The 14,152-nt window shown below is 35.8% G+C and overlaps 1 protein-coding gene across 2 annotated transcripts in view; it reads right to left on the bottom strand.

The window, feature by feature from the left end:
- The window catches only part of HMMR (hyaluronan mediated motility receptor), a 34,414-nt gene that overhangs the window by 6,125 nt on the left and 14,137 nt on the right, over positions 1-14,152 (bottom strand). For both annotated transcript variants that reach the window (XM_008255359.4, XM_008255360.4), the window contains exons 6-12: positions 12,468-12,554; positions 12,277-12,377; positions 10,760-10,834; positions 10,450-10,625; positions 9,101-9,249; positions 5,880-6,094; positions 2,522-2,638 (exon numbers count right to left, since the gene is read on the bottom strand). In XM_008255359.4, coding sequence (XP_008253581.1) covers positions 2,522-2,638; positions 5,880-6,094; positions 9,101-9,249; positions 10,450-10,625; positions 10,760-10,834; positions 12,277-12,377; positions 12,468-12,554 — 920 coding nt within the window. The remainder of the gene's footprint in view (positions 1-2,521; positions 2,639-5,879; positions 6,095-9,100; positions 9,250-10,449; positions 10,626-10,759; positions 10,835-12,276; positions 12,378-12,467; positions 12,555-14,152) is intronic.

Raw genomic sequence — 14,152 nt, 5'->3', positions numbered from 1 at the left:
GATAAAAGACATACACACATTGGGATCAGCGCTGTGGCGCAGTAGGTAAAAGCCGCTGCCTGCAGTGCTGGTATCCTGTATGGGTGCCGGTTGGAGTCTTGGCTGCTCCACCTCTGATCTAGCTCTCTCCTGGATAGTGGAAGATAGCCCAAGTGCTTGGATCCCTGCACCTGCGTGGAAGACCCAGAAGAAACTCCTGGTTCCTGGCTTTGGATCAGCACAGCTCCAGCCATTGTGGCTAATTGGGGAGTGAACCAGTGGATGGAAGACCTCTCTCTTTGCCTCTCCTTCTCTCTATGTAAATCTGACTTTCAAATAAATAAATAAATCTTAAAAAAAAAGACATACACATGTAAATTATTTAGTTATTTACCATAATGTATCATGTAGGATGAATATGTAGAAAGAGATCACTTGATAAAGAAACTACTACTAAATGAATGGATGCTAGGCAATTGGTTATCCATAAGAAAAAATAAAAATAAATTTAATCCCTATATCAGTACACATATAGATATCAGTGATAGGTAGAAGAATGAAAAGTTAAACATTGCACATTTATAAGAAAAGTGGGAGAATATTGTTATAAGTGGGATAGAAATAATTTCCTAAAATAAAGTGTTCATATAAAGATCTATACATTTAACCACATTAAAATAAAGAATTTCCAATTATCAAAAGGCATCATACAGAAAATAAAAAGAAGCCAGACCCTTGGAGAAGATATTTATAACCTATAACACTGATTAAAAACAAAAGTCTCCACAACCCAGAAAAATGTAATAGCCCAAAAAACATGAGCACAAACCTTAAACAAGCCTTTTCTAGAAAAAGAAAGGGGAATTAACAGGAAGCCATTTCACAGTTATATACCAGCAGAAAAGAGGTTTAACTAGCTTATGTGGTAAAGAAGACCAACGGAGGGGCTGATGTTGTGGTGCAATGGGTTAAGCTACCTCCTACGACACTTGCATCCCATGAGTGCCAGTTTCAGTTCTGGTGCTCTGCTTCAGTTGCAGTTCCCTGCTAAAGTGCCTGGGAAAACAACAGAAGATAATCCAAGTACTTGGGCTGCTGCCACCCTTGTGGGAGACCCAGATGGAGATCCAGCTATAGCTGTCATAGTCATTTGGGGAGTGAACCAATGAATAGGAAGATCTTTCTAACTCTGCCTTTTTAGCAAATAAATTAAAAAAAAAAAAAAAAAGGAAAGAAAAATGAGGCCAATGGAGATTGATACATTACTAGCCAGATACAGATTCTTATGCTTATTTTGGGAAATGATTTCGATTTGCTTTTAAAGTTGAACATTCACATAAAGAATCCTTACACTTATATACTAGATCACAAGAATATCTGTATTAATAATAATGACAAAAGAAAGGAGAAATAAACACCAAAGTTCGAAGTAAGAATGGATAAGTAAATTATGATGTCACATAACCAAATATTCATAGCAGTGACCATGAACAACCTTTTGACCATGAACAACCATTAGCTTCAGGCAACAACACTCAATCATAGAAACATACAGACCTGCAGAGTGAAAAAGTCCCAGGTAATGGCATATGCTATCATGATATTTTTTGGCAACATTCAGAAAAAAATGAGATTAGATCATATATTATCTGCATAGATGCACATTTTATAAAATTATCAAACAGAAAAAAATTGAAGGAACAATAAATGCAGGCTTCAGGATAGCATTATCTGTTTAAGGAAGGCATAAAGATCAGATAGTGGAAGAACTCACAGGTGGATACCAAGTGGTTGAAAATCTTTTGGCTTACTGGCTGTCTTTTAAGGATTCCTGTACATGTTGATATTCTCTATTTATATCTTATATGCAAATATTGCATATTTTTTTTAATAATCAAATATATTAACAGAGAAAAGAGGCTTCCATCCAAAATGATATAAATAAAAATGTTAATACTGCTACATTTATGAGATGCATGTTGCTATAATTTCCTTGGTATCTACTTTTTTTTAAAGGGAATATAACAGGTACATGGGATAACAGACATGGAAGTGTCTGTATCAATACAAAACACAATTTTCTATCAAGAAGGTACAGTGAAAAAAAAAGAAGATGGAGTGAAGGAGAGCAGTATTTTGGTTAAGATTGGGGTCAGGATTAGTTGGTGGTATTGCATAGCTTTAAGTTGGAAGTAAGGCTCAGTGGAAGTTTTATTAGTTTTGTCCCTAACTAGTCCATTTTAAAGATGAGTGAACATTAACATCTTTTAATATTAATTAGAAGAAATCTGATGAAAAGTTTAATGTCACTGAAGTTTAAAAGCTTCAGATGCGTTATCTGTACATAAAGTGGGAAAGGGAAGTTTCTATATAAATTTAGTAAAATTACTAGGTGACACTAAACATCTATTTATGGTTGGTTATCAAAGAATTTAAATAATAGAGATAATCATTGCATAACTGCTTTATTCACTGATTTCCCTTGGTAAATACTTGTTTCTGCTCACATTATTTTGGAGAGTAAAGATTCCCAAGAAAATACCTTTCAAATTGAGCAGTAACATCTTCAAGGTTTTGCACTGTACTATTATATGTTTCTTGTAAAAGCAGGGTGGCTTGAGAGTGATCAAGATTACTCTTCTGCAGTTCAGCTTCTTTCCTAAGAGAGAGAAACAATTAAAATACAAAATATAAACCATTATCCTAAGAAAGAGAGTAATAGTATTTACTTTTGAAATTGTTAATAATGCATTTCATAGCTTTACCTTTGCCTCACTGATATATATCTAATATCAAAGTTTATGTCTCTCATAGCATGTTTTTTTAACATACTAACTTCTCCATTGGCTTCATCTTATCTTTCCTGCTTATTTTATTTTTCATGTAAATTTACTTATTACTAAATTCATCTTTTCATATCACATATGAAGGTACTTCAAAAAAATCATTTATTGGGTCAGTGTTGTGGTGTGGCTGTTAAAGCTGCCACATGTGACGCTGGAATTCCTATATGGGGGCTGGTTCAAGATCCAGCTGCTTGACTTCCAATCCAGCTCCCTGCTAATGGCCTGGGAAAGCAGCAGAGGATGACCCAAGTGCTTAGGCCACTGCATCCACATAGGAGACCCAGAAGAAGCTCCAGGCTCCTGGCTTCGTATCAACCCAGCCCTGTCTGTTGCGACCATTTGGGGACTGCACCAGTGGACTGAAGATCTTTCTCCATCTTTCCCTCTCTCTCTGTAACTCTGTGTTTCAAATAAATAAATATCTAAAAAAAAAGAAAGATCATGAAAAACAGAATTAAAAGATAATGCTCATTTTCCATGAACTTTTTAGAAATCACTCATGTTTATGAAAGTTTTTAAAAAATTTGGGAGAAGACAAATAGAATGAAATCAGCATATGGAAAGAGTTAGTTATCTATACCCCCATGTTCATTGCAGCTCAATTAACAATAGCTAAGATATGGAATCAACCCAGATATCCACCACTTGATGACTGGATAAAGAAATTATGGTATATATACACTTATGGAATACTATTCATTGGCAAAAAAAAAAAATTCAGTCTTTTGCAACAAAATGGATGCAATTAGAAACCATTATGCTTAGCAAAATAAGCCAGTCCCCAAAACACAGTTATCATATGCCTTCCCTAATCTATAGTAACTAATAGAGTACCTAAAACATAATGTATTAGAGGGAAATTGATATTTTCAGATTCCATGATCATTTACAGCCCTTGTCTCTACTGTTGAGGAACACTGATTTTTTCTTCATACTATTTGTTGAACTCTTTATTTAGTGTAGGGTTAATCTTAAAGTATAAAGTAAATTGAAAATATATCTTTGTAAAAATTAAGAGTGGGATTAGGAGAGGGAGGAGGAAGGCTGAGAGTGTGGGCAAGAAGGATGGCAGGGTGGGAAGTATCACTATGTTCCTAAATCTTCATATATGAAATATATGAAATTTGTGTACCTTAAAAAAATGTTTAAAAAAAATTGGGGGAAAGAAAGTAGTAAAAAAAACTTTTTAAACACAATATTCCAGCAAAACAATCAAAACCAAAGAAAACAAATGATTACAAATTTAAAAAGATTTGGACTTAATAAAGCTTATAAAAAAAAAGCTTAATTCTCTGCATTTGAACAACAAACACTAAGCACAGTTATACTTCATTTTAAAGGTTCCTTTGGAAAAAAGGGTGCTGGGCTATGTGGATTTATTCTGATTATATGAATAACCCACAAAATACATTGTTATTACTTAAAAACTCAACAACATTGTATAGACAGAATAGTTTTTAAGTCAACTTTATAAATACATAGTACAAACCTGAGGTTTTTTGAAATATTGGTTATAAATTTTCTATAAGTATATGAGCTTAAGAGAGATCTCATAAAATGCCTATATTTTATATTTAATGAAGTAGAAAATGAAAGAAATTAAGATCATCCTGCTCAAAATCATGAGGACCATCAGCTAGTTATAGATCTAGTAATAAAATCTGTATGACTTGACTTTTGCACCAGAGTTTGTTAAATCAGAATAAATGATTAACTAAACCTTGCCTTTTGAAACTGATCATTTACACAATATTTTATTTTCTACACAATTTAAGGATCATGTTCCGCAAGGTTGACTGTGGTATAGAACAAGCCTTCTAATCACACTTTTGCAGTGTTTCCCCCAAACCAGAGATATATAAAATTTTGGTGTTCATTTATATCACCCATCAGCACAAGAAAACAGAAAAGAGATTAAAGTATCCAATAGGAGATAACTGCACAGTTGCGACATTTGGCTCATATTCAGTTCACAGTTCCTTCCTAGAAAATACTTTAACAATGAAATCTCAAGTATTTAAATATCATAATTCATTATGTTATTTGCAATTTAAACTCAAGAATTAAACGAGATATTTTAATTTAACTGAATGTTTACAGAGAAGGAAGCATAATGTGAAGGAAGTAATATGAAACTAGAGTTGCCAGGAGCCAGGAACTCAATCCGGGTCTCCCAGATAGATGACAATGACCAAACAACTTTAGCTATCAAGTGTCACCTCTGAGGGTACACAACATTAGGAAGCCTAAGCTGGAAATCAAACCCAGGAATTCTGATGTGGAATGTAAGAATTTAACCACTAGGTCAAATGCCTGTTTTGTTTTTTGATTGCTACCTCTGAAGAGTTTATGATCCCTCCAAACATATAACTTGCACTATGTAAAAGGATAGAGATAAAAAGTGGAATTGTTTTTTATTAAAGGGTCAGGTTCTTAGTTTTTAATTTTTTCTTAAACTCATTATTGTAATGTTATTGTTCAATAATTTCTAGAAAATATAGGAATGGTAAAGAGCACAAAACTTTGTTCATTTGCTTATTATAAGTCTTTTAAATTAAATCTCTGGCCTTAAATAAAGAGCAGAGGCAGTCATTTGGCAAAGACGTGGCTTAGGACAGCTAAATTGCACATTGAGTGACTGCTTCTGGTTGCAGCTTCCTGCTAGCGCACACCATAGAAGCCAGCGGGTGATGGCCTATGCACTTAGGTCCCTGTTACCCATGCAGGACAAAGGATTGAGATCCAGGATCTTAGTTTCAGCTCTAACTGTTGCAAGCATTTGGGAAATGTACCAGCAGATGGAAGATCTCTTTGTCTCTTTCAAAATGAAAAAAAAAAAAAAAAATCAATAAAAAATAAAATTAAAGAAAGATTTTTTTAAAAAAGGACAACACTTTTAACTATGACATGTTTGGATACAGTTTTTGCATGTGCTTTACTTCTATGTCCATTAATTACCTGAAAAATAATTCCAACCCTCACAATAAAAATGTAATAGAATATACATTTTAAAAATCAAGTATTAAGTAAATATGAGGTCCTATTAATACAAACCCTTTTAGGTTTTCTTTTAAGAGTTTTAGTTCTGCATTTGAAGATTGTGCTTCTTCTTCCAACTGCTTGACTAGCTTTTCAGTTTGTTCTTCCTTTTGCTGTAACTTATCCAACTCATCCAGTGCTTGCTTTAATTGTTCCTCAAAGACATTCCTCTCTTTAATTGTTTGCTCTTGAAAAGAATGTATCAACTGCTGAAGATTAGACGATAATTCCTATATCCAAACAGATAACCATCAAAGGAATCTGAAATAACACTTTGAGGCTTTACTAAGATACAAAAAAGAAAAGACAATGAAGTCTGAAAACTAAATTCAAGTTACAAGGAAACTAATCTACAGATATCATAATTCTTCCTGGTTTATATCCTACATCTTATTAAGTTACTTCAAGCTTTTTTCTCTAAGGCACACCCATACACAAACACAAATACTTCTTTTAAAACTAAAATTATTCTTTTATCTGTTTTACAACTGCCATATATACATACCTTGATATACTTGTTTCATATGTAAAATGATATTTTAGTGTTAAATAAAATATTGTTATACACTATAAAAATTTTTAATCTTATATAAATACATCATCACCATTATTAAAACAATTCTATCATTACAAATGAAGTGAATATTTGCTGTGATTACTCCCACCCAAAACTCAGTTTTCCCACTACAGTGATGACAACTACTAGTTTGGTATATATATGCCTTCTGATTTTTGTCTATGTATATACTTTTTAAATATATACCTTTTAAAAATTTTATTTATTTATGTATTTGAAAGACAGAGTGACAGAAAAAAGGGATATAGAGACTGAGAGACAGAGATAACTATTTCATCCACTGACTGCAACAGCCAGGTCTGGGCAAGGCTAAAGCCAGGAGCCAAGAATTCTACTCTGCACTGCCTTATAAGTGTCAGTAGCTCAAGTACTTGGGGTATCTTCCACTGTGTTCCCAGGCACATAAGCAGGAAACTGGCTTGAAAAGGGAATAGCAGCCGGCGCCGTGGATCAATAGGCTAATCCTCCACCTAGCGGCGCCGGCACACCGGGTTCTAGTCCCGGTCGGGGCGCCGGATTCTGTTCCAGTTGCCCCTCTTCCAGGCCAGCTCTCTGCTATGGCCCGGGAGTGCAGTGGAGGATGGCTCAAGTGCTTGGGCCCTGTACCCCATGGGAGACCAGGAGAAGCACCCGGCTCCTGCCTTCGGATCAGTGCGGTGCACCGGCTGCAGCGCGCCAGCCACGGCGGCCATTGGAGAGTGAACCAACGGCAAAGCAAGACCTTTCTCTGTCTCTCTCTCACTGTCCACTCTGCCTGTAAAAAAAAAAAAAAAAAAAAAAAAGGGAATAGTTGGGACGTGAATTTACACTCTGATATGGGATGCCAGAGTCACAAGCAGGGGCTTAACCTGCTGTGCCACAATGTCATCTCTTATGCATATACTTTTATTTTTTTTTTGGCCATAAATGATTTATACTCTGTGGATATGAAAATCACTTAGAAAAAAACATATAAAATAGATCCTTCCAGGTCAAAGCATACAGATGTACTTTATTTACATAGTTGTTACAGGTTGCCCAACAATACAGTTTTCACACTAGTGCATGTAAGAATCCACTGGCTCAACTCTTCCCAATGTTTTATATAATCAGATGTTTTAATTTGTGCCAATCTTGTAAGTGAAAAAAAATCATTTCCATTTCCTTGAACACTACTGAGGTGGAGCATCTTTTCATATTTACAGGTTATATGAATATTTGCTTCTGAAAATTATCTATTTCTTTCCTATAGCTGTGATTTTTAGACTATCTTGTTTTTTACTGAAATGTAAAATGTGGGGCCAGTGCTGTGGTATGGCTGATAAAGTTGCCACCTGCAGGGCCAACACCCCATATAGGCGAGGGTTTGAGTCCCAGCTTCTCCACTTCCAATCCAGCTCTCTACTATGGCCTGGGAAAGCAGGCCTAAGACTTTGGGCCCCTACACCGGCGTGGAAGACCCAGAAGAAACTCCTGGCTCCTGGCTTCTGATTGGCCCAGCTCTGATGTTGCGGCCATTTGGGGAGTGAATCAGTGGATGGAGGACTTTCTCTCTCTCTCTCTGCCTCTCCATAACTCTCCTTTTGGAATAAATAAGTAAATCTTAAAAAAAAAAATGTAAAATGCTTTTTAGGTAATCTGCACTTGAAAAATTATTTTGTTTCTCCTGCAATCAGATACTCATTTATAGGATAACTGTAAACACCTACTTAAATTAACTAAATACATTCTGGGACTTTTTAAAAAATTGATTTCCGGCTGGCACTGGGGCTCACTAGGCTAATCTTCTGCCTGCGGCACCAGCACCCCAGGTTCTAGTCCCAGTTGGGGCGCTGGATTCTGTCCCGGCTGCTACTCTTCCAGTCCAGCTCTCTGCTGTGGCCTGGGAAGCCAGTGGAGGATGGCCCAGGTCCTTGGGCCCTGCACCTGCATGGGAGACCAGGAGGAAGCACCTGGCTCCTGGCTTCAGATCGGTGCGGCATGCTGGCCATAGCGGCCATTTGGGGGGTGAACCAATGGAAAAGGAAGACCTTTCTCTCTCTCTCTCTCTCTCTCTCTATCACTGTCAAACTCTGCCTGTCAGAGGAAAAAAAAAAAAAAGATTTCCAGGTTGGTATTGTGGTACAGCGGGTTAAACCACTGCCTGCAACACTGGATCCGTTTGAGTCCTGGTTTGAGTTTGAGTGGATTTGAGTCATGGCTTCTCTGCTTGTGATCCAGTTACCTCCTAATGTACCTAGGAAAGCAGAAGAAGACACCCCAAATACTTGGGCCTCTGCACCTACATAGAAAATATAGATTGAGTTCCTGGTTCCTGGCTTTGGACTGCCCAGCCCTGACCATCATGGTCATTTGTGGAGTGAACTAAAGGATGGCAGGTTTCTCTCTCTGCCTCTCTGTCACTCTGCTTTTAGAATAAATGAAAATACATCTTTAAAAAAAAGATTTCTTGATTTTGATGCATTTGTTATTCAAAAATTTTTTAATTCATGAATGATCCTGTTGTGAACATATACTGAAGACTTGTGACTGAATCTTTAGTATGCAAATGATTACTTAGGATAAGATTAAAAATAGAATTGTTGGAACAAAGGTTATACACCATTTAAAGATTTTCTGATATATAGGGAAACTGATAACACGGAACAAGCACCGTTTTGTTTAATATTGTAAAAATTACCTTCTCTTGTTGCAGAAGTGAATTCACTTCTAATTCTTTTTGTTGTAGCTTTTCACATTCTTGTTTTTGAAGAATAAGTGTCTCTCTTAAATTTTGCATCTCAGCATTCAGCTTTTCATCCTTTTCTCTATTCCAGTTTATGAAGTCCTCTATAAAAAGCAAAAATGTTAAAAATACTGTAACTAGATATTAATGTTAATTTTGGGAAACCCATACTCCCATAATATTCAATTATACTGATTTTAGCATATACAGATAATGTTTCCATTTAAAAAATATGAGGTTTCTATGATTACTATACTGTACATTATAAATCATAATAAAATTCCAAAATATAGATTTATATAGCTTTTTTTTTACTGTTTTAACTTGTTAATCTAGAGAGAACAGATTTCACGTACTTCATAAATATGATTCTAAGTATCTAGTAATTTTAAATGGCCACCCAGTAGAGAAGTAAATAACTGCACAACTGTATATATTTTAACCAAGACAAGTAAATCACATACTAAATAAACTGCAAACAAATGTAATAATAAAAAATTCTCAACTGGGGTCAGTCTTGTGGTACAGCAGGTTAAACAGCTGCTTGCAACACTGGCAGCCAACATTGAAGTGCCAGTTCAAATCCTGGCTCCTCCTCTTCAGATACAGCTCCATGGCTAACGAGCCTGGGAAAGCAGATGATGATCTGAGTGCTTTGGTCCCTGCCATAAACACCAGAGACCAGGATGAAGTTCCTGGCTCCTGGCCTAGGCCTAGACTAGACATGGCTATTGCAGCTATTTGGTGAGTGAACCAGTATATGGATGATTTCTTTCTCTCCCTATTTTGCTTTCTTTTTCATTTTTTAATACAAATTTGTTTTTAAAGATTCCTTTTTTATTTATTTTAAATAAATAAAATACAGAGCTACAGAGATAGAGATCCTCTACCTGCTAGTTCACTCCTCAAATGGCTGCAATAGCCAGGGCTGGGCCATATCAAAGCCAGGAACTAAGAGCTTCCTCTGAGTCTCCCATGTGGGTGGCAGGAGCCCAAGCATCCAGGTCATCCTCCACTGCCTTCCCAGGCAGATCAGCAGAGAGTTCGATTGAAAGTGGGACAGCCGGGTCTCAAATCAGTGCCCATATAGGATACTGGTATCTCCGGTGGAGACTAGCCCCTCTCCTTGTCTTTCAAATAAACCAACAAACAAAAATATTAAAAAATTTTCAATTACAGAACAGTCTTTATATTATTTAGATAACTTTATTTAAAAAGCTATTGCAGTACCTCCTTTCTCAAGTATTATATATATCTTTAAAAAAAAGTGACTATAAAAAAAGTAACTGTAAGCACCGTAATACCTTTTTCTTTTTCAAGCAGCTGACATTTAGCATTCAGCTCTTCTACTTGCTTAGACAAAACAACATTTTCCTCCAAAGACTGCGTAAGGCTTAAAATTTTGTGATTCTTCTCCTTCAAATTTTCTTCTAATTGGGCAATCTCTAGCTTATATTTTTCCACTTGATCTGATGCACAGCTATATTAAAGCAAATTATTGTGAAAAGCACATATATTTAGCCACAGGAAAAACTAAGAGAATAAAGATGAAAACGATGTTTATCAGTATTCAACAAACTTTAAGATCCAACTTAAAGCTACTATTTATATTACCTAATTTCTTCGATGTATTCTAAGAGTTTTTCTGTTTCAGATTTTTCATCCATCTTTTCTTTCTCTATTGAAACACTAAAAAATGCACATGTTAATACATACTAGTTTATTTATTCAATAATTATATTAATACCATACACCAGTCATTTTTATAACAGGCAGGTGGACTCAATCCCAAACTCTCATTATTTTATGTGACCTTTCAAGCCGATACTTAACATGCAAAACAAAGACAGAAGATTGAACCTAAGCGAGAAACCTTTCCAAATGTATTCTCAAAAAGGACCTATGATGAAAACAATCACCATTTCCAACATTCCAAATACTAGAAATAATTATTTTTGGTAGCTTTCCTGGTTCTCCTTTCACCCAATATAATAAATATCATTTTGTGTACCATAAAGCTTTTGTCCCAGATTGCCTGGTAGTCAATTAGTTATATGTTTACCTCCTCCGTACGACCTGACTATAGAAATGGGCAAGAGACCAACTTAAATAGATCCTTCATAAAAGGAGATAAATGAGACACCATTTCACAATCACTAGAAAGGCCTCATAGATGGACAATACTAACTGCGATGTGAAGGAACAGGTAGAACTACTATATATTGCTGATGGGCGTATAAATAGTACAATCACTTCGTGTTTTTTGTTTTTTATCACTTTATAGATACACATCCTAAAAACCAGGAATTTATTCTTAGTAAAATATTTACCCAAGAGGAACAAAAATATATATTCACAAAGATGTATGTTCATAAGTCTTACCCAAAATATTCACAGACTGAAAACAACCCAATAATGACCAAAAGATGAATAGCAAGCAAATGGAAATAGATTTATATAGTGGAATACTACTCAGAAATAGAGTTAAAGTTACAATGCAGACAACAACATGGATGAACACTGAAACATCACATCAAACAAAAGAAACTACACACAGATTTTCTCTCTTATTCTATGATAAATGTCTCAAAAAAGGTACAACAAATTTGACTGAAGTCAAAATGTAGTCATAGAGGATAACATTACACAGGCCGTAGCAAGAAAGGGCATGAAGAAACTTTCTGAGGATGGATGTGTTCTCTGCCTCATTCAATTAGTAGTTAAACAGGTGTACACAATTTTCAAAAATCATGAAACTGAGTAATTATGAACTGCATATTCTACCACATGTAAACTAGAATTGTGAATTAATCACAGCTTCCTATACCAGTGTTTCTGAGTTTCAGTCTATCACTTTCCTAAAATTTCAAGAACAATTGTGAGACTTTTTCTGATCATTAATACATAATATATACAAAAGTAGTACGTTCATTCAACTTTTTGGCACACAATGTTTGGTGAGGATAAGGGCTCAATTATCACTTAAAAAAAAAGAACAGGGCAATTAGATGATGGCAGTGAAAAAAAAAAGTACTGAAGGAAGGGTAAAGCCTCAATAAGCAGTAACTTGCTCAGAGAGGCAAATCAAGAATTGGTTACACTTAGTAATTTGTTTCCTCTTAGTCACTTACAGTTTCCCCTCAAGCTGTGCTATTTTCCCCTGAGACTCTTCCAGATTCCTCTGCGTGGCCTGTAGCTTCATCTCCATGCCTTCTTGTTTAGCCACCATACTCTATACAATGGAGATAACTATTTTAGGAAACAAGAAATTATTCACATTTCAAGATTCAAATATAACAAACCTAACAAAAGTATCACTCACCTTCATCTTCATTTCTCTTTTGTTTCTAAGTTTCATCAATTCCAGACTTAGAATTCTCAGATTCTTCTGGTTACCATCTTCAGAAAACTAAGTAACAAATATAAAAAATTCAGAAATATTTTCTTCTAAGCCTTACATACACTCAGTTAAATACTAATAATTCTAACTATCATTGGAATTACTATTTACTTATGCAGTCTAAGCAACACCACAACTACTGATTGCACATTACAGAAGTCTCCCTTTATATGTGATTTTACTCTTTGTGGTTTCAGTTATCTGTGGTCATCAGTGGTCTGAAAAGATTAACTGGAAAATTCCAGAAATAAAAAATTTTAAAAGTTTAAAATGTTTTACCACAGTATACTGTTAAAATTGTACTTTCATTAGTTGATTATTGGTCTCATACTTTTTCTAATTTATAAATTAAACCATATTATAGGTAGGTATGTATAGCAAAAGTACAGTATATACATATGGTCCTTCATTTATTTATTTTTTTAAATATTTATTTTCCTCTACCTGGAAGGCACAACAAGAGAGAGAGACAAAGAGAGATCTTCCATCTGCTGGCTCACTCCCCAAATTCTTATTATAATAGCCAGAAGTGGGCCAGGTTGACCCTAGGAGCCCAGAACTTCATCTAGGTCTCCCATGTGGATGGCAGGAACCCAAGTACTTGGGCCACCATCTGCTATCATCCAGGGTCCGCATTAGCAGGAAGCTGGATTGAAAGTGGAATAGCTGAAGCTTAAAATGACATTCCCATATGGAATGTGGGAGTCCCAAACAGTGGTTTACCTCTGTACCACAATTGTCTGCCTACCTATCCCATTTATGGTTACTTGACTCATTACTTTTTAAGTTAATGACAGGTTTATCTGGGCACAACCCTATTTTAGGTAAAGGAGAATGTGATTTCTAATGGTCCAACATGGGGACGGGGTGCTGGCATTGTAGCACAGTGTGAGAAGCTGCAGCTTACAATGCTGGCAATCCATGTTGGAGCACCAGCTCAAGTCCCAGTTACTCTGCTTCCCATGTGACTCTCTGCTAACATGGCTGGGAAAGCAGAGGATGATGGCACAAGTGGCTGGACACCTGTCATCCACTATGGGAGACCCAGAAAGATAGAGTTCTGGTCTCCTGGCTTCAGCCTGGCCCATCTCTAGCTGTTCTGGTCATTTGTGGAATGAACCAGAAGATGGAAGATCTCTGTCTCTCCCTTTCTCTGTTATCATGACTTTCAAATAAATAAATAAATCATAACAGTTCAACACGATTTGTTTCCACAATGGATTTATTAGATCATATCTCTTTTGCAAATCAAGGAGCGTCTGTATAGGATTCAGCCTTGCTTATATTTCAGGTATCATGGAAAATCTTGAAATGTATCCCTTGTGGATAAGGGGGTATTATTATAATGCTGTCATTGTCTCTCTTTTTTCTTATGTAAACATTCTAGTTTATTTCTAAAATGTAGTTTGGATGCTTATTTACCTCTTTAAACTGGTAAGTCCAAGGCAAGGGTCTAAAAGCTGATTACAGAAGACTTTTGGAGATGTGGTGCTAACAAAATGAATCTGTGCCTGGTGTACTTTGAAGTATGCGGATTATAGGGTTCAACTCAAGCCTCCTAAATCAGAATCTCCCTGAGTGGGAACAGGAATTTGCTCTCTTCCCTA

Source organism: Oryctolagus cuniculus, chromosome 6 (genome assembly GCF_964237555.1).
Source record: "Oryctolagus cuniculus chromosome 6, mOryCun1.1, whole genome shotgun sequence".
Lineage (NCBI taxonomy): Eukaryota > Metazoa > Chordata > Mammalia > Lagomorpha > Leporidae > Oryctolagus > Oryctolagus cuniculus.
The sequence above is the reverse complement of the archived record's forward strand: the minus strand, read 5'-3'. Positions and strand labels throughout refer to the sequence as shown.